This window comes from Maniola hyperantus, chromosome 18 (assembly GCF_902806685.2).
Source record: "Maniola hyperantus chromosome 18, iAphHyp1.2, whole genome shotgun sequence".
In the NCBI taxonomy this organism is placed as follows: Eukaryota; Metazoa; Arthropoda; class Insecta; order Lepidoptera; family Nymphalidae; genus Maniola; species Maniola hyperantus.
In genome coordinates, this window is record NC_048553.1 from 8584045 (window position 1) to 8611491 (window position 27447).

At 37.2% G+C, this 27447-nt stretch overlaps 2 protein-coding genes across 4 annotated transcripts in view; one reads left to right on the top strand and one right to left on the bottom strand.

The window, feature by feature from the left end:
• Positions 1-23401, top strand: part of LOC117990904 (homeobox protein prospero-like) — a 145696-nt gene extending 122295 nt beyond the window's left edge. For all 3 annotated transcript variants that reach the window (XM_069504520.1, XM_034978401.2, XM_034978402.2), the window contains 2 exons: positions 17014-17158; positions 17923-23401. In XM_069504520.1, coding sequence (XP_069360621.1) covers positions 17014-17158; positions 17923-18102 — 325 coding nt within the window. In that variant the 3' untranslated portion in view covers positions 18103-23401. The remainder of the gene's footprint in view (positions 1-17013; positions 17159-17922) is intronic.
• dsx (transcription factor doublesex) overlaps positions 1-27447 on the bottom strand; it is a 439846-nt gene that overhangs the window by 200771 nt on the left and 211628 nt on the right. The window lies entirely within an intron of this gene.

The following is a 27447-nucleotide window of genomic DNA, read 5'->3' on the forward strand; positions in this document are numbered from 1 at the left end:
ATCGTGGTGTGCACGCGTCTATGACATAACCAATGAAAGTTTCGAGTGCAAAATGTGCGGAGTATTTGTTGAAAGACAAAGGTCGTTGACCATATAGCCTGGAATATGTGCGAAGACTTAAATCTAGAAAACAAAGAACATATTTTGTGTGGATACTTAAAAAAAATTGGAGGCTAATAACAGAGCGTGGTGTACACGCGTCGATGACATAACCGACGAATGTATGAGCAAGGCATCCATCAACTAATGAAAGCGTAATTAGAAAAGTGGAGGTTTCTTCCGACGGCCTGCCTTATCTTGTCTTCGATGGGGCATTATGTTTTTAATTACCCCACCCTGCACCCTATACGCTTATAACACTGAATTAATTCAACCCTGTATCTATTACTCATCAAAAAATACTTCGTGGTAATATAAATAATTTTAAATTTAGAACGTAACAATATAAGTTCATCACTCTGAAGCTTTTGGATATTTAACTAAAAAACTGCAATTTTAAAACCTTTGCCTTTTTAGACCACAAAAATAATCTACGAAAACTTCCAAATAATTTTGGAAGGTCATAAAGCTAAGACTTTTCTCCCAAGCTGGCAATATTTAATACAATTGTTTTGTCATCTTTGTCGAAATAATAATATTTAAGTACTTCCCATAAATATACCTTCATCTTCTAGGCAAGCGGGCTCTAACCTAAATCTCATCATTGCTTTTAATTAAGCGTAGTCAAGTGCAAGCCTACTTATAAAAAAGGTAAGGTAATCCATACTCTATGCTAGTAATATTAATGCGAATGTGTGTCTGTCTGTCCGTCCGTAACTTTTCATGTCCCAAGTGTTCAACAGATTTTGACGAAATTTGGTACAAAGATGGCTTGCATCCTGAAGAAGGACATGGGCTACTTTTGGTCTCGGATAAATAAAGAGTTCCCACGGGATTTTTAAAACCTACCTATATACCTATAAAAGGAAAAGCTGACTGACTGACTGATCCATCAAAGCACAGCTCAAACTTCTGGATAAATTTGGCTGAAATTTGACATGCAGATAGCTATTATAACGTATATATCCGCTAAGAAAGGGCTTTTGAAATTCCAACCCCTAAATGGGTAAAATAGTGGTTTGAACCCCTATTTGCCCGTGTGGGCTACACATTAGTGTAGTCCACGCGGGAAAATATTTAAGTCGCGGGAATAGGTAAGTTGGTCCATAATATGGATTAACTTGTGGGAATCGTCTACTTGGTACAATATCTTTACACAATGGAAAGTGGAAACGGACATAGAACACATTTTATCCCGGAAAATCAAAGTATTCCCACAGGATTTTGAAAACCTAAATCCTAAGCCTAAATCTGTCCTAAGGCCAAATCGACGAAGTCATCCAGTAATTAATTAGTGTATATTGTTATGATACGTATTTAAAAACAAAACATGCGAGGTCGTGGCACGCCTTCCCGCGGTCTCGAAGGAGCGGGCGCGGCATTCTTTCATTAGTCTCTAAGTACCTTAAAAAACTTAATACGCTTCTAATGACACGACACACGACTTTTGGGCGGGAACTTGGATGTCACGCGATTTTTATTTTCGTTTTTACGGAGATAGCTGGCCAGTGATAAAGCTGTAACAAACCTCTTTTGTCGGAAATGAAAAAGTGACATGCGTTCTGTATAAGCTTTTTTTTTAATGAAAATACTTATTATTACGAGAGTGCGAGTGAGATCCGAGAGTGGTGATAGCATGGTGACAGCCTGGTTAAGACGTCGCGACGGCCTCCTATTCAGTAGTCGAGGGTTCGATTCCGGGTGGCACGCACCTGAAACTTTTCGTAAATATCACTTTCTTTAACGGTGAATGAAAACATCTTGAGGAAACCTGCATGCCTGAGAGTTCTCCATAATGTTCTCAAAGGTGTGTGAAGTCTGCCAAACCGCACTGGTGAACTATGGCTTAACCTTTTCTTTCTGAGAGGCAACCCGTGCTCAGTAGTGAGCCGACGATGGGTTGAGGAGTTATTACCTACAATAAATCCTACCAAATTAATAAATTACAGTACAAGTCCCACGTGGAATGTTGTCTAGAATACTGGCTGAATTTCAGTGTCGAACAGCTCAACTGATTCTGAAATTAATTTTACTTCTATTGTTTTTAGCAGAACCCTTTTACTAGACTCCGTCAGTTTGCCTATCATTGACATTCTATTATTTATCGACTACTTATAGGCTTATAATTATTTTAGAAGTATATATAGTAGTTTATCAGTTTTCTAGATAGTCCAAACTATAAATAAATATTTTATTACATTTTAATAATGGTATGAAATAAAACCTTATTGTGTGCATTCTGAAGTAATTGTAATGTTTTTATATTTTTTTTATAATAAGAATTGTTTATAATATTAAATATTTTACGGGGGTTCAGATATAGATTTTCGTATCAAGTTAAGTGTATTTACTTTATTTGTTTTTATGATTATTTATAGATAGTTATGTCTACCTTGTATTTAATTAATTACATCTTAGGGCGTGGTCAGAGACTAGTTTGGTCGTGGCACTTGGATAATTTCCCATGTGAATACAGCCTATACCGCGCCTTTTTACTTTCAATACACACTCGGACTGATTTCTTACGAGTTACGACTTTTGTACCTAAATATATTTACCTACCTATCATCATCATCTCAACCTATCGCCAGCCAACTACTAAGCACGAGTCTCCTCTCAGATTAAGAAGGGTAGGTACAAGCAAAAATCCACAACGCTGGCCAATTAGTGTGAATAGGCAGACCTTTGAAAAAAGTTAGAACAGGCATGAAAATTTTCTTTACCGTAACTCAGAAAACTAAGAAAAGCGTGGCCGGGCTGGTGGTCGTCGTCGTCGTCGTCGTAGTACTTCGCTAGTAGTAGTAATAGTAGGTACCTACCTATTATTACGCATGTTATAATAATTATTAACTTTGCTGGACACAATCGAGATCGATGCTGTGTGGCATGGTACATTTTGGCGTGGTGAGGTCCAACTCGTATGCAGAAATTGAAGCTGGTATACGCGGACATAATTATTTTATTTTAAAACTACCTACCTACATTAATAGTATGTATAGTATGTATGTAAGTATAAGACTACAGAGGAATGTGCAGTGCTCAGACAAGCCGCCAAGCGCTTACGAGCACGAAGAAACCAATATTGTGCTTTTTCTGTTTGTGTGAAAAAAAAAAAAAAAATCATTACAATTATTTATTCTACTGATATAAAATAATGTAGGCCGATTGATACGCGATATGTTACATTCTATTTAATATAAAATACTTACACATATTATTTTAAACAAAGAACATTATAATTATTATTATTATCAATTCGTACCTAAACAACGATGTTTGGATAGAAAAGAGCTTTTCATTAAACTTGTTATCTTTATAATTTATTTTTCGCGATTGGATCAAAAAGTTGATCAGCCAGAAATCGAAAGTTAGGTAGGCTAAAAAATAGCTTGTATCACTTGTTTATAAAAAATGGTCGTGGTTATTTACTTGTAAGTAATAAATGTATATTTTATCTATTAATAAGAATAAAGGGTAAATTCCACAAGAATACCTATCACAACAAGCCACAATGAATGTAGGGATCCTTACTTTATCCAATTAACACAAAGACGTAGGTAAAACCGTAGCAATTAAAATTATAAAATTAATATTAACTTTACGTAAATACAGTCGTCTTGCACACGTCCAGTTAAGTTTGACCCGCTGATACTTGCCAGAACAAATAAAGAGTATAAGATTGTTGAAGTGTTAGAGATCTAGCACGATTGGTCACGTCGTTTCCATTCCCAAGGGAGATAAGCCTGCGCCCGCGCTGCTTCCGCTGCTGCTGATAGTGGTCAGCAAGACAGAAGGATACGACAAGGACAAAACATGATAACAGCGTAAAAAATACCGTTGTTTTGAAACAAGAAAATAATGCGATTATAATAACTACGTCTCATTTGTTCATTTTGTGTGGGATCTTTTTCCTAAGAACAGACCTAAGACTAAGTTTATAATATTACTAGCTTATATGCTAGCGTCTAACGACTTCATCCGCGTGGACTACACAAATTTCAAACCCCTATTTCACCCCCTTAGGGGTTGAATTTTCAAAAATCCTCTCTTAGCGGAAGTTTACATCATAAAGCCTATCTGCATGCCAAATTTCAGCCCGATCCGTTCAGTAGTTTGAGCTGTGCGTTGATAGATCAGTCACCTTTTTTCTTTTATATATTTAGATTGTTCTCAAATCATCATCATTGTGAAATCTGCCAATCCACTCTTGGCCAGCGTAGTAGACTATGGCGACACCTTTCTCATTCTGATAGGAGACCCATGCTCAGTAGGGACCAGCTATGGGTTGAACATGATAAAGTTATTATTTCAATCTGAAACTAAATTACAAAACTTACTTAGTTATAATTTAGTAAGGCACATTCAGGTTGGTAACTGAATGGTTGGAGGTCCAAATTAATTGACCTCTTCGTTCCTTCGTATCTCAAAGAGCATTTTAAAGGATTATCACAGCGCACAGTACAGATCGTCTTTCTAAGCCGCACTTCCCTGGGCGAGGTAGGTATCCGGCATTCCAGCATCTTGACACCCCAATATCTATCAGCTCTTCGAACTATATGCATCGCCCTTTGCATCCTGAGCTTCGCAGCTCGTTGATAGTATAAATTCATAAGTATTTTCTTATATATGTAATCATAACTTAGAACCGATGCGATGGCCAATAGGTAACAGACAGACTTTACAAAAGTCTTGCAAAATAAATGCCTGAACCGTTTTATTAACAGAGAGTAGGCACTAGGCACAGATATGTGTAATCGATGCGGAATACGTATCTATTTTTCAAAAACCCTGCAAACTGATTTATTTTATTACGTGAGAGTAGTAGGTATTATATCTAGAAAAAAAAGAATCCCCATTATACTTATACTCATTACAAGTTCAAGTGAAAACTCGAGCCGTGGAAATCTTAGTAATAAATAGCAATGACACAACCCCCGGGGAAATAACTTGAGTAAAACTGAAAATGCGATGGCAAGTCGGTTTGACGTAATGACGCCTGCCAACACTAAAGTAATTATTGTTAGACACGTGATCAACACCCTTCATATTAAAACATCTCGCATTACTATTTGTCACGATAAAACAAATAGATCGAGAGGCGGTGCCTTGATTTATCTATAAGTATCACTAGCGGATACCCGGCATCGTATTATTGCCTTTCTAATGAATCTGGTTTGGGGCATATAGGTTGGATGGTTTCAAAGTCTATAACGGACACAGGTAAAAACATTTTTTGTGTTTTAATAGAGATGTTGGTACAGTCAAAGCCAAATTATTTGTTCAAAGTAGGTTAGTACACTTTTTAAAGATAATGATAGAATGGTGATAATTACCTAATGTTCCAAATGCACCCAGGTCTGAGAAGAGCCCACAAAAAACTAAGCCGCGCATTCAATATAATAACTAACTAACTATTTTACCGCCTTAGGGGTTGAATTTTCAAAAATCCTTTCTTAGCGGATGCCTACATCATAATAGCTATTTGCATGCCAAATTTCAGCCTGATCCGCCCAGTAGTTTGAGCTGTGCGTTGATAGATCAGTCAGTCAGTCAGTCATATAAAAAGGAAAAGCTTTTTATATAGTTAGATAATTTGCTCCCCAAAAGTGACCCCCATGTTCAAAATTTACTTATTTATTTCTGTTATGGTCTCAGAAATTATTAGGTAAAATTTCAACTTAATCGGTCCAGTAGATTCGACGCAAATTGGCTATGCTGTGATAGACAGAGAGTCAATTTCGTTTTTCATTCGGACGTATCTATGAAACCCTAAAAAGAAAAATATGCATGTCCGAAATTATGCAACCGTCTCTTATACTATATCAAAACTCTCGTATTACTTTTTGTCTCGATAAAACAAATCTACATGACGATGCATCTGGTTCGCATTTGTATCGTAATTTTTTCTCTGCTAAATATTTTATCAGCGGCCATTTTTAGACTACGCCTCTTCAAAAACGCTTTACAATTATTATTATTAGTTTGTTTATTTTATTTTATTATACATACCTACCAATTTACTGAAACGTGTTTGTTTTCAATACAATATCTCATATGCAATAAATATCATTTCAATTTACTAGCATTACGTTTGCGATATCATAATTTTATAGTAGGTATACGTACATATTTACATATAGGTACTTACACGTACCTATATAAGATAATAAAAATAAGTAAATCACCCAAAAAATTAAATAAATTTTGTATCTTGTGACTCAAAAAACTGTTGTGTTCCTAAAACGCAAAATATTTAACAAGAAAATCAAAATTATTGGTAACTTAAGTCAACCATAATGGAAATCTACTTAACATCTTATAAATAAAAAGAATGATATTTTTTTATTTTAACATGTTTAATTACAATAATATACTCGGTGATTTTGATAACATGAGGCCTTTATATCATACCTTAGAGTAAAATTACGATGATACAAGCTTCTTACAAACTTCGTACAGAAAAGCCGAGATAGGTAGGTACATAGTAGGAATAACATTCTTAATATATCCTCACCGGACGATGCTATTGCAAGTAGTTCTATATGTAATTGAAATAAAACACTGTATTTCACATCTCGTATAACATTAATTACTCGTCTAGTAGGCACGAGTCGTACACTCAAAGCAGCCCGACTAAAAATAAAGAAGAGGCCCGCTTTTTGAAACTGTCTCAAAACAGTAATTAGCGAACTAATCCTGAAATCAAGTAACCGCGAACGGTCAGCTTTATGCGGCCCTTAAACGGCTCGCGTCTGCTCAACCCTTTTTTTTCGAAATTTTAATACCGAGTATAGTTGGGGTAATAAAATCTCCGCAAGCACTCAAATGAGCTGAACTTTTGAAGCGTGGGGTACAAGACAGAGGCAGGTCAGCGAGGGAGTCATTAGCCAGGTCCGTACTCGACATTCACTCGCCGATGACGAACAATTTTTCTATGAAAGTAAAAATTTACACGACACTAACCTTGGGCCCTGGTGTAATTTTTCAAGTTAACGACAAAACTGTGCCTAAATATTGAACCACAGTTCACTATTGAACTAAATAATTGGTACTTATAGAAAATCTATTTCAAACGAAAATCCTGTTCTGTGATGCTGTAAAAATTAGTATGACACTGGACATCGAAAACGTATTGCAGCCCGCAAAAAATTTTGTTCGGAACGTTAACACTGTACGTAAGTCATTTAGTATGGAGGCAAAAGATAGAAAATACTCATGATACGACATCTCCATATTAGGTGACTTGAATGTGTGGTTCTTGCGACAGTGCATATCAGCCGATTGCGCTGACCAACATTGACCAAAGTTAGTAACTAGAGGGGTGGATATTGGTAGTCCCAACTTGGCCTTTTCGTTTCTTTCTCGTGCCTCGGAGAGAACGTTGGTCCTGATTTATGATAATGGTCATAATTGCGAACTAATAAATCATCCTGATACGAAATCGCACTCTTAGAGGTGTCGTATGCGCATTATTATCCCAAGAAAATCCCTGCTATTTATCTATGTGATCACGACCCTCAGCAGTGAAGAATACGTCGTACAGAGAGAGAGAGATAGCTTTAACATGAAAAATTCTCTGAGCTGGATCTGGGTCTGGCCTCTTTTGATTTTCTGAGGCCTTTCTTTGATTTTACAAGTAAACTAATCTGACATGTAAACTGGCATTAATCTGATATTTATATCTTAGAGTCGCTTGTAAAAAAAAACTTGCAAAGTATTGTTTTGATTTTGTTTTATTTACAGCAGCAGAACCCAAAAAAATAAAGTAGGTATGGGAGTGCTAGAAATTTCATTGTTCAACGTACTTTAGACAATTTTAAAGTATAAATAGCCTAAATTACTAATATAGCTACGCCCAATCGTGGTTGAACTGTATGACGGAAACTTACAAAGGTAGACTAGGTAATGTTTTTAATTATACAAAGCCGTGTTATAAAAATTGCATCTATATAATAATAAAAGTGTTCAATGCCATTTCTTTCTTCGTTTAAATAATATCATAGATACCCTTTTACTATGAATATAAATTTTGTTATTAAATTATTTCTTGTTTATGTTCAACACATAATTTTTTCCTATTTGTTATATATATATAGTAGATAGATTAAGCAGGTGTATAAAATAAACTCAGTTTAACAGTTTCCTTAAAATTTATTTCATCAAGTAAATATTTCGCTTGCTAAACGAACGTGTGCCAATTTTAGATTTTCCGTTACAAGATAAGGGAGGGAGTTATTCGCGAGAAAGTTGCCGTTGTATAGAGGCATAGATTATCGTCTACAGCCCGCATAAAGTAGGCTTACGACATTCGTTTTAATGATAACTTATGGTTTTATACGTAAGAGATCTATTTTTTTGAAATGACAACTAATTAATAAAACTTGCTATATTGAACTGTTTGTCTGTCCTTTCAGTCTTAAACAATAAGGTCAGAAAGCAAGTATATTTTATATAGCAAGCAAACGAGCAATCGAATCACGTGATGTTAAGTGATTATCGCCATCCATGAACATTTACATTTTGCAGAACCAGTAGGTACATTGCCCGCTTTTCAGAAATGTGTTGATCCGCACCTACGAAAATCTCTGTTCCTTGTTTCCTAAAATATAATTATATGTTTAAGGTAAATATTTAATAGTAACGTATGAATTGTTTAAACCACAAAACGTTTTTCCAAATCAAAAACGCCATTCTGAAAAGACACTTTCCATGAATAGGTAAGCAAACATTTTTCATCGCGATAGTGAAATTTCCAACTAACATAGCCAGCTTTGTTCCGACGAGTAAACTCTTTAATATTATGTTTCATATTACGTAATATCGCATGACTTAATAATTTTCCTTTGAACGTTGTCTGAGTGCGGCCCTGTGTCGGACGGCGCAGTCTGAAAAAAAGTTTTTTCACTAACTGAAGCATTAATCCGGCCCGGTATTAGTTTACTCGCTTTTACTTGCGCCTATGTGTGCGCCGTGTGCATGTGTGCGCAGCGCCGTGCGACTTTTCCACAGAGAACAAATAAACAGACGCGGCGCTTTTCTCGTAACTTTACACTCTTCATATAGGTACAGGATCAACTTTTCCAACACGATATTACATGGAACATGGCTGGTTTCATACTAAGCCAACTGTCTTATATTAATTTTCAAAGTAATGATATCTCCGGTGTCTCACAAGAGTGAACTAGAGTGAGGAAACTCTCGGTTTGTTTCTAAATCGACTATATTTCAAATTTTAGGCTATAGTGACGTAAAATCAAAGAAAATAGGGCTACATTAGCAATCACACGCGCTATACTGCGTGGGGTTAGCGCTGTGCGGGTGTGCGGGGCGCCCCCACTCCTATTGCCATCTCTACCTGTCGCGCACTATATTTAATATTTATTTATTAAAAACACTTTTACACAAATATATTACAATATTAGAGAAATATTGTCGTACCTATTTCCAGCACAAGGGTTTACGCTATTTAGAGGGGAAAGTGGAATATTAGTCATTTTCAACGAGCAAAACAATATTTTTGTAAAAAAAAGTTAGCCTTTTGTACATTACTTACCTATTATGTGTTACATAATAGGTACCTAAGTAATTTACGAAAGGCTTAATCTAAATAAAACATTGACATTTTATGACTTTCTAGTCTGTATAGTGCATACGAGGAGCAGTTTAAACCTTACAAAAAGCAGGCGTTAAATAAAAAAATCGGAAGAAATTTAAAAAAAAGTAAATATTACCTCCCTCTATCGCTTTTTTACTCTACACGGCTCATTCCGCCGTGCTGTAGTAAAGCTGGACTGTGTCCACTCTCACAAACGCAAAGCTACCTATGTAGTAGTTACCAGGTAGGTATGGGTATAACGTAATACCTCCCCATATCATTTGAGCCGGCATCAGGTTTTAATAACCATTGTATTTGGCAACGATCGAAATGAGTGTTTGGTGAAGTCACTGGGAAATGTCTGGGAACTATTTTTCAGTTGCGAACTAAATTACGCACCCCTTAGTTTTATACGCTTTATGGGGATCTTTTTTTACATGCGTTCATTGCCTATTGGGTATTCAGCTTTTAGGACTGTCATGGTCATATATACCAATTTTTTTATAGAGCTAATTCAATCTAGTTCTAACAAAAAAACTGCGGTCTACGCAATTAATACCTAAATAAATTATAGCACGGGCGACTTTAAAAACAAAAAAATACAATTGAAATTTCCGTCTGCGATTTCTTAAAGATATTTATTTTATTTCATTTAGCGATAAACATATTATTTAACTACTTTTGTAAGTTATTTACACGTTTTCAACACCTACCTACATAATTATTTTTAATTTTATTATCCATCTGACTCTGTTTGTCTGGGTTAATATGCCTTATAAATACTAAGCATTTTCATACTTTCTAATATATATATATAAGGAAAAACTGACTGACTGACTGATCTATCAACGCACAGCTCAAACCACGGGATGGGTTGTGCTGGGCATGCAGATAGCTTATGACGTATTATGACGTAAACATCCGCAAAGAAAAGATTTTGAAAATTCAATCCATAAGGGGGTAAAATAGGGGTTTGAAATTTGTGTATTACACGCGGACGAAGTTGCGGGCATAAGCTAGTATAATATTATAAATGTACAAGTTTGTATGTTTTTTTTAAAATATGGAATGGAGATAGCGTATACGCTGAAATATCACTTAGGTTATTGTACTGTTTATTTTGAAAACCAAAAAGTTCCCGCGGAATTTTTAAAAAACCCCGCGGATGAAGTCGCGGGCAAACCTACTTAGTAAAAAATAGTCAACTGTACTTTAATGGCTTGTATATTATGCAAATACAAGTAGAGATAAAAAAAACGTCTTAATTAGCGTAAATATCTCGAGCGAGAATGGTTCTTACCCCTCATAAGCAAACAGATATAGCCCGCATCGTCTGTCATAAAATAACTGCAAGCCGACAAGTCAATACACCACTTTGACCCATATTCGACACAAATCTAAGACTAACGGTATTTTTAGTTACAGCTAACGTTACAGCTAACTTACCTTCTTTTTAGGGTTCCGTACCTCAAAAGAAAGAAAGGAATTTTAAAGGATCTTTTTGTAGTCCGTCTATCTATCTGTCTGTCAAGGCCCTTTTTCAGAAACGCGTAGAGGTATATTCCGCCGTACACCCGCACGTCCCTCGCGGTCACCCGCATAGCGTTAGCGCGGGGGGTTTGCGGCTGTGCGGAGTGTTTCCTCCCCGATTGCTATCTCGGCCTGTCTGGTGCTATAGATATCAAGTTGAAATTAAAACCAAATATCTAGTAAGTCTATCGGTCCATAGGTAATAAGGAGCGTAAAAAATCGCGGTGTTAAGTCAACCAAATCAAAAAATACGTCTGTGCCGCATATTTTGACACTCGCATTATAAATCAAAACGAATGATATAACTGATAAGTTACTCCATGACTGCAATCGTACCGGAACGCTTAATCGCTTGGCGGCTCGTCGTTGCCGGTAGTGGTACGAATAATTTTAGTTGATTTTCGATTACAAATAACATAAGAGGTACGTTAATTTTTCTACTTACTTAAAGTTTGTGGTTTTATAAAAGTTGCATTGCCTCTGTACCAGTTATAGAGTCTGGGTGTCGAATATCTAATGATTTTATACTTAGGATCACTCATAGATAGATATTTAGTTACTTTTTAGATTTTTTAGATTTTTTGGTTTATGGTCAGCGAAAAAGGGTAATCCATATCACTTAATTGAACCGTACTGTCAAAGCCATAGCCTAAAATTAGTTGTGAGTAAATGTAAATTTACATTGAGTTTGGAATAAAAAGATTCGTAGCTACCGAATGAGTCAACAACGAAAGGAAGAAATAAAAAAGCAACAACAATAACTCTGACCCCTCGGAGATCTTAGGCATTACTTAAAACTATAGAATAGAAAGTAATAGAAACGGCATCCTACTAGATTTTAATAAAATATACTTATAAAATAAACGCTGATGAAATGATGGAATAAAAATATTTAGCATAAATAATTTTAATTATTAATTTTTATTTTTTTATTAGCTTATCCTATGAAAAAGTTTAAAAAAGTTTAAGAAATACAAGATGTATACAAGTTGAAAAGAGGCTTTATTTTCTTAGGATTCTGTACCTCACTTCGTTGTCTGTCTGTCTGTATGTCTGTCGTGTCTGTCAAGAAACCTATAGGATACTTCCCGTCGACCTAAAATGGCAGGTAGGTATGTCTTATAGCATGGTTTTACGAACTATGTGCACTGCCCATTGTCACTTCAACTTCGCAACCCGTTGAGCTATGTCGGTTACTCTAGTTCTGCTACGGATCTCCTTATTTCTGATTTGATTACGTAGAGAAACTCCAAGGATAGCTCTGTCCATCGCACGCTGAGTGACTCTGAGCTTTCTTATGAGGCCCATAGTTAGCGACCATGTCTCGAATCCATATGTCATCACTGGCAACACGCACTGTTCAAAGAGTTTGGTTTTCAAGCACTCATGAATTTCGGACAAGAAGACATCTCGAAGCTTCATGAACGCTGACCGAGTTGGATTCGGCGGCTGAAGTCTTTCTCGAAATTGAACCTTCCCAACTGGATTGTGTGTCCTAGGTATATATACATACCCCCTCTATCTTACCCCCTATACCTTATATAGTGGATATAGGTATAGGGGGCAAGATAGAGGCTTGAAATTCTCGTAGTCAACGCAGACGAAGTCGCGGGCATAAGCAAGTGTCTTATGAAGCTCAAGACAGTTCGTCCCCTATACTTATTCTCAAGTCTACCGTAAGTGTTTGGTTCACACGGGAATCGAATGTTCTTGAGGGGAGCGTTAAGACATTAGCGCCGAGATTTCTCCTTGGGACCCCTCTGCGGTTAAGACTCGCAAAACAAAAGGGGTTTAAAATGTTGCAAATCAACTAAATTGAATGAATATTTACACAATTTACTATAGTGTAGAAAATAACATAGGGCAAATGGATTAACTATCACATTAGTGTCTTTTCTTTAAAAAAATACAGTGATAATGGGGCCGATTCTCTTGTACACAATATCTAAACTAAACTAAATTAACAGGTCTAAATCTAGTGCGATCCTTTTCCGCAAGCAACATTATGAAAGGGATATCAATAAATTTAGGCGTGACATTTTAGTTTAGTTTAGAGATTGTGTACAATGGAATTAGCCACAGTGTTAGGCTAAAATCAAAATAAAAAGTCGTTAATAATTTTTAAGTGCTTACTTATAGTTTTAAAGCGGTGTAAGTACCTACTAGTGGTTAACGTCGGCTTCCAATTCGTGGGTTCCGGGGTCCCATCCCGCGCACGTTTCTACCTACAGGTCTAACTTTTGAGTTACGTGTACTTTAAGCTATTAAACATCACTTGCTTTATCGACAAAGAAAAACAGCGTGACGAAACTTGCATACGTATAAAATACCTCTATAATGTTCTCAAAAGTGTGTGAGATCTGCTAATCCGAACATGGCCAGCGTGAGGAGCTTAAACACTTCACATTCTGAGTACTCAGTAGTAAGCCAACAATGGATTGAGATAATGATGCTTATACTATAGAACAATACTTACAACTTAGTATTGGTCGCTGCAGTCCGCTTCGCTCCAACCGTAGCGGACACTTATCTACAATTTAAATTCATGCTAAAGTTATGCCACGACTCCAAAAAACTTTTGCAAAAAAGACCAACTGCCTTCGTTAAACAATGACATTCAAGACGTAGCCCCAGGTAGGCGCAAGATGCGATATCTTAAGAAAAGCACGGACAATAGAAAAATTATTCATAAGAAAATAAACTTTATCAGGTAACGTTTAGCGTTTAAATTCAATCGGTGACAATAACAATCCTCTTGGATTTTTTCTGTCGCGTCAAAAATTTCGCGTAAGATACCATCCGTCAAATTAAGCGATATTACACTTTATTTGGTGATAAAAAGGTACAATTTTCTTTAACGGGCTCATCACCAAAAATTCGTTATACGAATGCGTGCACAATAGCAACAGCTGATTCCCACAGCAACGGTTTTTAATTCACATTTTTATTCCGAATGGATGTCAACAGATTCGGGTTGAAAAGTGCGAATTTATTGTGGAATCAACTTAACATTACCTTGTTAAAAGTAAGCTACATTTGTAAATGTAGGTAAAACAGTATTATAGCGTCTATATTTCCATTTTCACACTGAGTACCGTTTCTGGGGTAATTTCTTTTTTCGCATCACCTACTTAAGCCGCCCGCATGCCTATCGGAATCGGTCGATACAGACGGATACGTTAACGGCCTACAAATTACTTTGCAAACAGAATAATCTTGCCATTACTCTTTTTTTTATATACCTAAAGGCGCCCAGCAAACAGATTGGCAATTCCAGAGATATCGGAGTTTCCAATACGCTAAATTTTATTATGTTATCTACGATACCTACTAAATTCGAAAAAGTAGGTACCTATAATATACCTAGTTTGAAATTTTGTGGCCTGCACAGACGAGAGACAGTCTTTGGGGCACTTTTCTTTCTTCTTCTTTCTTTCTTCACTCTGGACTGGATTTTCCGTCTGTTGTGCGTGGAGACACTTTTCTTTCCTATATATCGAAATTGCATCACATAACGCGGCGGACATATTATTTTATCTACGCTTCAGATATTTCTGTCCTCCTCGGACAAGAGTCTCCCGTCTAGGCAGGCCCTTATACTATATGTCTCTCTGTGTCTTAATCCTCATCATTGAGTATTCTTGTTCCTTCTATTAATCCCATAATAATCAAGGTTTTTCTGGGGTACTAAACCGGCGTGGTCCCAGATTCTTATGCATAGACTACACTAAAATTGGAATAATAAACGTGCGCCCCAAAGACGCTATTCTACAGAAAAGAATTTCCTATCGGTCAATGATCTTTCAAATATCATCTAATTTTAAGGCACTTATAATAATTAGAAGGAACACTTATGTTTAAAAACGGTCATCACCCACTCCGTTGCTCCGACTTGTTTAATAGCCACATCTGTTAAAACAGTTATACTTATCAGTAATGGCTTAATATTTATGACATTAAATATTTTCACCACGTGAACATACTCACTTGTAATGCTTATACATTAATGATTCATAATTTTATATTTAATTTATTTATTGGATCGAGTCAAACCTCTTTCTAAATTCCTCAATGCTTGAAGGCCAAAAGTCTTCGAACAGTGCGTGTTGCCCACTGTTGCCAGTGATGACAGAGGTAATATTACGGATCTAATCTAATCTACGAGACAAATCGCTAACTATGGGCCTCATTTAAAAAAGCTCAGAGTAACTCAGCGGGTGATGGAGAGAGTTACTCTACGTGATCAAATGAGGAGATCCGTAGAGAGACTAGAGTAACTGACATAGCTAAACGAGTTGGCAAATTGGTACAGATGACATCAAACAAGTCTCAGGGAGCCGTCGGATGCAAGCGACGCAAGATTGTGGAGTGAGAAAGTCCCTTCAAGATACCTATGTCCAGCAGTGGAAGTCTATCGGTTGATCTGGTTGATAAGAATGATGATGATTGGATCTACTAAAGCGTACAACACTGCTTAAAAATGTCTTGCCTTATGATGATAGTTTGTTATTTTGTGACATATCCCTAACGTCAACCAACATTGTAAGCGTTGCATCCCTATCCTAATTAGGAAAATACGGCCAGGCGTCGAGAGTAGCGTGAGTACCTAAACATCATAGCGCCTCTCACCAGCTAAAAAGACATCTAATTATTAAGACACTTCATTTACTTACTCAATTAGTAAGGCTGCAATCTCTCGCAGAGTGCCAATTAAAAAATAATAGAAACCCCGGTGTGCGAGCGAGAGGTTCGAGTGTGCTCGCTCGCGCAAGTGGCTTAGAGATGATCCGCGTCGATTGATAGCTCACTATTGAGTGATTCAGGTTTCGCAGTTCTCAACTGCTTCCTTTTTAATATCGTAGTTTGATTTACTTCGAAAGGATTTTATGACACATTTCATAAAAGCTACTTATTTGGTAATATTTTGATAAGTGTCTATTAAATATTACACATGTAGATATATCTATGTAAATATAAACAAATCTACTATATCCATACTTCTTTAAGTACTTAACTGCTGCTTCTTCTTTAACAGCTTTCCGTAAAAAAAATTATTGTTTGTATTCTAGCTTGCGCAGTTTAATAAAATAATAAACATAAAGAGCATTCAAAAGAGAGCAATCCAAAACGTAATTGAAATTTGCATGTCGAAATAAAAAGGAGACTTAAAGCCCTTCCATAAACCGGTAACAATTTTTCCAAAAGTAACGCGTCACTCGACGAGACGCGAAAAACTGAATTAGCCTGTCTGAATGCAAACTCGTAAGTAATTAGCCTCGCGAGACTCTCGATTCGCTCTTGTAAGCGAAGCGAGGCGAAGATAGCTGAGCGATGCGACGAGCGAACTGAGCGAAAATGACTAATCAAATCCTCTCCGCCCTCCACTTTCGAGAGCTTTTTATATTTTCATTGTGCCGTCAAGTGTCACACGGCAGGTGAATTTGCCTACACGTCACCCGCTCCTATTACAGTACCCGGCATAGGTGCTCGTACCCTATGACGCGGGATAGACTATACGACTCAATACAAAGCTTGAATACTGCCAGTTATTATCCCGCATCGGGATCGGTAAATGTCAAGTCGTTGTGGAGTTATCTACGAGTACTTATCTAATATAAGGGAAACATGAAGTGAAAATGGTTTTCCGAATCCTGACATGAAACTTTCTAAGAATTTTTGAAAATTTAAAATGTTATTTATAGTTTTATCATTATCATAGTTTAATCGATTCGATACGATCAATTTTAAAGGTTCTTTCACCACTAAAAGGTGCTCTATTATTGTTACAGGGAGTTCTACTACATCCAGATGGAGAAGTACGCGCGGCAGGCCATCAGCGAAGGCCTGAAGACGGCGGACGACCTCCACGTGGCGGGCGACTCCGAACTGTACAGAGTGCTCAACCTGCACTACAACAGAAATAATCACATTGAAGTGAGTACGATCATTTTTATTTTATCAATCAATTCATCATCATCATCACCTCATCGCTGGCTTAAAGGTCTAAACCACAGACGTTTATCCAGGTCCAAACGGACGCTGACGCACACGACTCCCGCGCTAATCCTGTACGGGATAACGCGGGTGACGTGCGGGAGCGTCCCCCCATCTCATACCCCAGTCGCCATCTCGACCTGTCCCGAACTACAGTTTATATTATGAGTTTGTATGGAGCAAGACGCGCTGCCGTGTCGCACAGCGCAACGCGAATGAGTTGATCTTTACTATTACTGAGACGGACTTCTAAGGATAAAGTGTTTGGCCATAGTGTAGCTGTGGATGACATCAAACTAAACTCTATTGCCAAGACATAAACATTAGATATAGTGACTTATTTACACTTTTAGTGTTTACAATTATTATAATGAAATGCTCAAAAATGGCACTCCTAACGAATAACTAATACCTAAACCTTTTAACATGCGTCTGATCGATCGCCGGTCGTTTCGGACTGCCGTGCCATTGGGAATAGAGAGTGCACTTGTTGTTTGCTTATATGACGTGTCTTATCTCCCGCAATGTCTCTACTGTAGAGGACATATTTTAAATACTGTTTTTTGCCTATATATATTTTAAAATGCCTACCTGATAAATGAGCGATTCAGATAATATACCTAATACTCTGTCCAAATAATTCTTAATTAGTATAAGTTGGGTTCCACAATAATAAAACTAATAAGAACGTTGTTTGTTTCCAGGTTCCACCAAACTTCAGATACGTGGTTGAGCAGACCCTGCGGGAGTTCTTCCGCGCTATCCAGGGCGGCAAGGACAACGAGCAGAGCTGGAAGAAGTCCATCTACAAGGTGATCTCGCGGCTCGACGACCCCGTGCCCGAGTACTTCAAGTCGCCCAACTTCCTCGAGCAGCTGGAGTGAGCGCCACCTCGCCTCGACGCACACTAAACTTTCGGCTAACAAAATTTTAAAAAATCCATTGGACGATTGTTTCGCACACCAAAATTTTACGACACTCGCATTTAGGCCTTCAGATTCAAAATTATTAATAAAAAAGTTTAATTAAATTATTGAAAATTGAATTTGTACGTTGGACGTCGAGCGACGTGGCGGCGTCGTGGCGCGGCGAGGCGCTACCCCGCCCCGCCACGGCCCGCGCTCTACTAGGAAATTCATTAGGTTATACGAGTAAGAGAAAATTTAAGTCACCTAGAATTTTATTTCTGCACATAATATATTTCGCTATATATAATTATTATTATATTATTATTAAGTATTATCGTAAATGGTTTTTATAGTTATGTATATCTTAAAAACACATTTATTGATTTATTATTTAAGGAAAAAAAACGATTAATATATTAATTGCTTAAGTTTTGAATGTTTTGTTGTTTTTTTTTATTATTTGACCGTCCTTCGCCCTTTCCTCAACCTTTGGAGAACAGTTTATTTGTTGAATATTTCCCGTACTACTTGCTTTTGAGGCGCGCCTCGCGTGGCCGAGAATTGTCAACCTTTACCTCGTCATAATTATTTTAGGAATAATTAACGTTAACCATAGTCATTAGTACAATAGAGCAGGGTTATTTTTCGATCCACAGACAAAGAATTTAAACATTATTTTTATACTGATAGCCGGTTATAAGTTCGTGCAGGTTTTTCAATAGAATAAAGATAAACAGACACCAAATTCAAAAAAGTTGTAAACATCTTAAGTTTCGATTAAAATAAACATCCTTGTTTGTATTTTACACATTTCGGCATCGTTCGGCAGTGTTCAGTTGGTCCGGACCATCTCGGCGAGAAGGCCTCGCACCGGACATAGGGTTAAGTTTATTCGTTAGATAAAATATTATATTCCGAAAATGCGTGCGCTCCAACATAGCATCGCGCTGTGCGAGTGCGGAGCGTCCGATCCCGCCGCATCATTTTGATATTTAATTTTTAAAAATATACGATACTCATGACTTTAGCGACCGTAAAACTTTTAAACACTATATCTATAATCCTATACATATAACCACACACCGTATATTACTGGCATTCCTTTTTGAACCGTTGAAATATTTGAAAGGGATTTGCGGCGCGGACGTTTCGCAGGCGGACGCATCGCGGCGGCTCTCTACCACTCGAAACAACGTCCCACCTCCAAACTGACACAATAGTTGAAGGCTACATAGACAATAGACCGATACCTCTCAAAAAATCTACAGTTCCGAACTACAGACCGACTAAACGTCAATCGAACCATTAAAACGCACTGGGCCACCTCGTCCGATCAGAAGTGCCTTCAAAAATGTTGATTTTTTACAAAAAAATAAATAAGAAATGAATACAAAAGGGCCCTCAATAGAACCTGTCGCCCAACCGAAGCCGCCGCGCGGCGCCCGCGCACCGCCGCCATCGCACACGCATTCAGTTCGCCGTACCGAACATACAGTATACATACACACATTACTATTATACTATAGAAGAATACTTAGTTTGATTCGTAGATATATGTAGTGCGACGGATTCGAAGCTTGTCGCCGAACGACCGACGAAGCAGACAACAAATCGACAGCACAGTAGGTATCTTCCTAACAATATAAAACGAAATAAAAAGAATTAATGGCGCAGGTCGTTCAGAAGCAATCTCGAGTCCGCCGCTAACTTGATGTATTTGTTATAACGTGTAGAAGCCGGCCACCTACCCTGCGACGCGGAGACAATTTCAGTTCACATCCTCAGTTCCACAGAAAACTTCTCACAAAATATCATTTATCGCTTTTTTATATAGATAATTCACAATAAGATAGATAGTTGTACAGAGATGTATAGCGACGTGTACATAAATACAGTAATTTTAATACAGAAGAGTTACGAGTAAAACTATCTTAGTGCTAACGGTATTTATTAAGGCTCAATAGAAGAACGGCAATTGTGAATTGATTTGCGGAATTGTACAGAATCTTAAGACATCCTCAGTTTACAGTATGTAGCCGCGCAGGGCGGGCGGCCGGCCATAGCTAAGCAAGTGTAAGCATTTTTCGTTTGGTATTACACTTTGTTAACGTTTCATTTGTAACCATTTGAACTATTACAATAATATAAGAGTACCTCAGTTTAGGATGGACCAGGCGTCGACTGGTATGCTTAGAGTAGTGTTCAGGTTAGGTGTGAGTGATGACACGATACCTTTTAAGACATCGACACATAGAATAAACACGCAGCCTACCCCCTCTTTGATGCACCGGTTTTAAGTTTGAAATTCGTTCCCCGAACACTTTCACGAAGTGTATGTACAGCCAATCTTTCACAGCAATAGCCCGGGTTAATTTTCTCGATTTCTCGTCGGTTCGTCGGTACGCAAACGCAGTCGCCGCTGGGCTTATTCATGAACGAAAATCGTTCCATGTTACGTTGAAATTGTATTTTGTTAATGTTACCTGTTTTGTTCTTGCCGTAACCGAGGTGTTTCAGAGCTAACGAATCGTCACGATGCAGAATTAACACTGAATTGACAATGGAATTGAACGTTTACAGGAACTTTGAGGGAAGTATAAAAAGTAGCAGTTCTATGTATTAGCTCTGAAACTCCAACCACTTTCGGTATACCTATGTAATTCCTTGTATAGTAAGTAATGAATCCGTTATTCCAATCTCTCCATAGATTTTTTAATAATAATCTATATTAAACAAGTTACCGATTAACGCAGGCTACACACACATATTACAATAGAAATATATTGATTTCCCATCAACAGTATTCAACCGACATGCCGTAATTTGCAGATACTTGGAGCCGTTTTTTTGAAATATATTTTCTGGCAAGGTAGGAGTAAACAGCAGAACATTGTAATGATATTTAATTTTTCTCTAAATAAGAATTGTTTAGTCCGGATTTTATACTTGAGTGATTCACTGTGCAACAGTAATAAGACCACAATGGATATATTATTGTTCGATCGAGCCGATTTTCAATCGATTTTCGTGTTCGTTTCACTTGTAAGTTATCGGTTGACAATTTGTTCTAATTTAATGTAAAGACTCAAGTTTGAAACATCGAAGTATTAAGTCCACAGTGATCATGGGGCTAACCCACAGAAAAAAGTACAAAATTCGGTGTGACTTTGAAACTCATGTTTGTAACTATAACTATATATAATATGTATTGTAGATTTATAAAAAATTGTCCTTTTGACGATGTCAACTCTGATTGTTTCGACAGTTCGTATTTAGATAATAGTTTATTTAAGTTTCATAAAAATGTATCTAATGTTTTCCTTTACAATATTTTTAGTAGTATTTTTGAATCCGTCTACGAAATGTTTGGAATATCGATATAAAATGAAATTATCTAATTATTTTCAAAATTGATTATAAGACAAAAAAACAATATATATGTATAATATATTCGGTTTCGCGTTTGGGTATTATGGTTCCTAAATTTTGGAAATTGTAGTAGACTCTATATTGTGTAGCGTTTCATTTTTTGGAGTTAGGAAACATTAGATGTACCAAATAGCTGTATCAACTTTTCTATACGAAAGAAATTCAATAAGAAAAAGCTGAAAATTAGTTAGTTATAAAATAAGTATCATTCGTTTATATATTATCGTATATGAAAAATAATGACAAAATTGAGCACGGATGTACTATTAGGATCTGAAAAACAAATAATGCCGATGCTTATTTCAGTAAGTATTAAGTAAAATAGCTTGAACGCCCGGCGGTACCTATGTATGAAGACATGAAGATTTATCGAAAATCTGTCAGACACACTGAGTCCAGGAAGATCTGAGCGTTCGTAATTTTGTATATGAGAGTATTTATTATATAATATGTAGTAGTAAAATAAACGATAATTTCAATATCCTTGTGGTCTTCATTCGTAACAGCGATACACGTTCATTTCGTATTATGTGTTTATATGTACAAGTAACTATGTATTATGTTGTTATTATAATTTTGACGAGTCGCAGTCCATGTGACACCGTTTCGTATAAAATATTTGTAAATTACTGCGAGCGGACGCGGTGCCGGTGATAAAATTAGAATCAAAATTTAAAAAAAACAAAATTAATTAACTAATTAGTAGCGAAGCGTTGTCTCTTCTCCGTACCGTTCCTGGACCGCATCGATTCGGTTTGGGCGGAAAACAGACAAGCTGTCGTTAAGGAAAATTAAAATTCGACTAGGGTTTAGGCATTGTTTTCGATATCCTCGCATTTCGGCTAAGTAACAAGGGCCCGCGTCCGCTTGTTTTCGATATATTTAGTACAAATTTCAAATGTTAAGGTTACGAGGCTCAAAGCTTTTCTTTCGAGGCGCCCGCGCCGCCGCCCCGCCCCCGGGTTGACGATATAATGAGTCGTGTATAAAATTTTATTCAAAAGAGTATTTTTGTATTGAATATTTCTAAAGTTGGTGTAAAGATCAAAATTTCATAAATTATAGCGATGACAAAAATGGACATTAGGTAAATTAGAATGTCATGCGTTTTTTGTATTTAATTTTAAGAATAGTATCGGATATTAAACGTTTAGGATCATTAAACATTTGTAAATAAAAAGTTGAGAGACGCGAGAGCGCGGCGGCGGCCTGGCTACCGGTTATATAGATAAAAAAAATATATAAATAACTAAAAGATGTTTATATGGTTCTGGGTGTAAAAAGATAACTTTAAATGCATTTTAAGGTGAAAAGTGGAAACAAAAAGATGTAAACGATTCCTTGGTATTTGTCTTAGAATGGCTGCAACCGGGTCACTATTGTAATCTGTGGGCCTCAGACAAATCATACCTAATGTCACGAAACTAACCTAACCTACATTAATTATTACGGTTCTTAATAATACAACACTAATATAATGTATCACATTGTCATAATGCTTATATTTTCGAGCGTGTGTCTTTGTCCGTGAATGTTTAGGATCTAACCACTGTTTAATGTTTTAGACATAAAGTGGAAGTATTGTGGAAGATAAAGTAAATGGTAAAAATGTAATCTAAATTAAATCTAACAGTCTCACGACCGGTAGATCGTTGCAAATTGCGTTCATAATATTGGTAAAAAAATTGGCGGTTCTAAAATATGTTGAAACAAAATTGAAAATCAAAGGAAAAAGTAAGGCATAAGTAAAGTAGACATACTTACATCAGCATGGAGACTTGTTGATACCACTGAGGGATGTTTCTTCGTGAATATAACGAGTAATAAAGCTAAGCTTTTATTTGAACACTGTCTTTTATTTATGTGCCCCTGTCCTTTTGTTAAAAACCTAGTTCAAAATTATTATAAGACATTTACCTAATTACTAAAATTAACGTCATAATATAATTTTTAGAATATTATCGCCTGAAAGCCCATAGAAAAAGTAAAATGCTGATAACAACATGCCAGCCGCGTCGGTTGTTGATCTTTAGTGAAACCACACTGCTCAGAATGGAGTAGCTTATTTAGAATAAAATGCCGAAGCAGTTGGTTGAGCATGATTTTCTCAAATATCTTGCTCAGTGTTGGCAAAATTGAAATTGGCCTGTAACTATGTGGGTCACTTTTGCTACCAGATTTAAAAAGAGGTAGGCATGTAGGTATCAATTTACTACATTTCTGAGGTTTTACTTCATTTCATGAGGTCTGGAAAGGATCCTGAATCCACAGACATGTAGAGCTACGAACTATTCGTAGACATTTTACGTAGAGCCATTCAAAGCGTTAACCGAAAACCGCCATCTCTGCAGAACTTTGAAAACTGTCTCAAAAGTAAGAATAGTTCAACAACTAGGTGGCGCTACAATTATTTATGGTCCTTCAAAGTTTGCATAGCGACCGTCAGGGGGCATGAAGTTCACCAAGTGGTTTCCATTTTCTTCATTTCAAACAAGTAGAAGCATAGACGAATTTGATATCGTATGGAATTGGTAAAATACTGATGAACACTGTTTTGTGTTGCGCAGTCAGATAAAAAGGAATCCTATCCTACTTATTCGTCCGTTTTAGGCCCTGTCTCAACCTAAGCGGAGAGGAGACGAGATGCGTTCAATTCACCAATCAGATTCAAAATAGATGACGTGAAAAATTATCACGTCTCTCCTCAGACTAGCTCAGCTTAGGTGGAGACCGGGCCATACACAGACAGCTGCTTATTTTATATTGGTAGGTATAAGTACTCGAACATTTCCTGCAGATGTCACTAAGTTCCCCACTGGACGCAAATAGTAAACAGTAAGACACGTCTTCAAAACGGATTTAATTCACAACGGTGTAAGAAACAGAATGAGGGAACCCAAGTTCCTGCCTATTTTGAAAACGCGCTACCCAAAGCAAACTAGAAAATGCTAATAAGCAAAAAATAATTAACAGCTTTACAATATTTAACATTCTCTTTGCGAATACAGCCCTAAATCAATCATGATGCTAATTGCATTCAAATTGTCTTACCAAGTACCTACCGGTCCCTTCCATGCTCCCCTAACAAATATCTCGATTCTTGAGACGCATCAAATATTCAAATTGAGCCTAATTTGTCCACAACGCTTAGTGCAGCAGGTTTCTCCCTTGGTTGCTGTTCTATAAGAACTACTTAATTGAAAAGTGCATCTCAATTATCACTTAAGCATAAATAATAATTATGAGCATCCCCTTACAAAAAACTTAAGCAGTGGCGGTGCTACGCAACTTCCGCGCGTAACCTACCTAAGTAGATAAAGATATTTTCTAGCAATATACTCAATATGTCTTATATTATTATGTCTTTTAGGACTCCGTAATTAAATAAGGCACCCATTTAGTTTTCTTCTCATTTTTTCAGAAACTACTTATAAAGTGAAAGAACGCGTTACGCGACAAAAAGTAATGTACCTTTAGAATAAGATTTCAGCTTGTAGAGGGTTATCTCTGTTACTCATACCTACCTATGTGACGTTTTGTCGGTCTTAACGACAGAGGCAATGCTCTACAAAACCGCTATCTCTTTCTAAAGGTCGATGTACGTTATTTTCTGCATCGTACAGTACTTACTTATAAAGTAAAAGAAACATTTAAACGCTCAAGGAAAAGCCTGAAGTTATGACACTTTTAAGTTAATGTTAGGGCCCTACGGCGTAGTATTTCTGTGCTACGGCGTAGTATAGGGACGGAACTTTGCCGTGCGTGTTTTGAGTTTTGACTTTTGACATGATCAACCCATCGCCGGCCCACTACTGAGAACAGGTCTCTCCTCTTCCTCCTCCTCCTTCGGAATGAGAAGGATTTAGGGCATAGTTCACCACGCTGCTCAAGTGCGGATTAGCAGACTTCACAACTCGAGAACATTACGGAGAACTCTCAGGCATACAGGTTTCTTCATCAGATGTTTTACTTCACTATTACCAAAATCCGTCCGACCATCTGTCCGTCCATCTGTCTCTTAGCAGCATGTCAATCAATCAATCAATCAGAATGTTTGCCTCCACTGCTGGACAGACCTTCCCAACAGCGCGCCACCACACACGATCCACCGTCTTCCTCATCCACCTACTTACTGCTAACCTTCTTAAGGCCGTCAGTCCAGCGGGTTGGAAGTCGTCCCACACTGCGCTTGCTCATACGCGGTCTCCACTCCAGAACACGTCTGCCCCAGCGGCCATCGGTTCTGCGGCAGACGTGCCACTTCAGCTGGCTAATTCGTTGAGCTATGTCGGTTACTCTGGTTCTCCTACGGATTTCCTCGTTATGGATTTTGTCCCTCAGTGAGATGCCCAACATAGCCCATTCCATAGCACGCTGAGCGATTTGTGAGAACTTGTGGACAAGGCCAACTGTCAGTGTGCACGTTTAGCATGTATTATTATTATCTCTCTCGAATTATAATTGTTAATTATAATTATAATAGTTAATTTTTTTACAGTGTGTATTTATATTGTCGCTAAAACAAAAAAAAAAAAAACCAAGATGGTGAATTTCAAAATGGCTGCCATCAAATTAAAAATTTAAAAGTAGCTACATAATACCTACACACTTGTACGATGGTACGGACTACGGACTACGGAACCCCTCGTGTGCGAGACTCGCTCTTGACGGTTTTTTACTTGCCTATGGTGACAACTCTTTCCTTACTGCCTGAAAGCTAAAGTGTAGAGACGGCTACGTGGGCACTTTTACGATAAATATTAATAAGCAACTCTTATATTAGTCTGAAGAGGCTGTAAATTTTGGTTTTGGGTGGCTTTTGAAGTGTTGTTCACAGATTCACAGCTTAGTTAGCAATAAGTCAGGCACATCTGCCCCAACTACTCAATTAGATAGAATAAATATCTTGCCCTCACTATTTAATTATAGACAACTAGATGATGCCCGCGACTTCGTCCGCGTGGATTTACCAAGGATCAAAAGTAGCCTATGTCCTTCCCTAGGATGCAAGCTATCTCTGTACTAAATTTCGTTAAAATCGGTTAAACGGGTGGGCCGTGAAAAGCTAGCAGACAGACAGAAAGACACACTTTCGCATTTATACCTAATATTCGTTTATAGACAACTAGATGATGCCCGCGACTTCGTCCGCGTGGATTTAGGTTTTTAAAAATCCCGTGAGAAGTCTTTAATTTTCCGGGATCAAAAGTAGCCTATGTCCTTCCCCGGGATGCAAGCTATCTCTATACCAAGTTTCGTCAAAATCGGTTAAACGGATGGGCCGTGAAAAGCTAGCAGACAGACAGACGGACAGACAGACAGACACAGTTTCGCATTTATAATATTAGTATGCATGGATGAATATCTTAAAACTTTCATTTTAACTGACTGAGCGTAAAGCGGTGTCGCGTAGTTCCAAGAAAGGTATGCAATCAATTATGCGGGTTAAGCAACATTGACAAATGATAGGATGGGTCACACATCTTGTGACTAACTTCTAGTTTGGTTTGTGGTCCGAATTGGGCCTTTTCTTTTCTTCCATGTCCCTGTTATTATTATCATTATAATTGGCAATAATCTACCTCAAAACCAATACCCAAATACAAGTAATATTACAATCTCAATTGTTCTGATTGGCTGAATTTGTGCGATTCTTGTTGTAACAATTGCATTGTAGCCAATATAGTGAGTGAGCGTCAACCAATCTTAGAAAATATTAATGAAGTATTTGTTCATGAACACATTTCAATTTTTTTTCTTGTGATGAAACCACAAATATACAGTTTTCTGATTTTTTCCTTTACTTGCGCTATAAGACATCCCTACCTGCTAAACATGATTCTAGGTCAACGGCAAGTACCCTATAGGTCTTCTTGACAGACAGACAACACA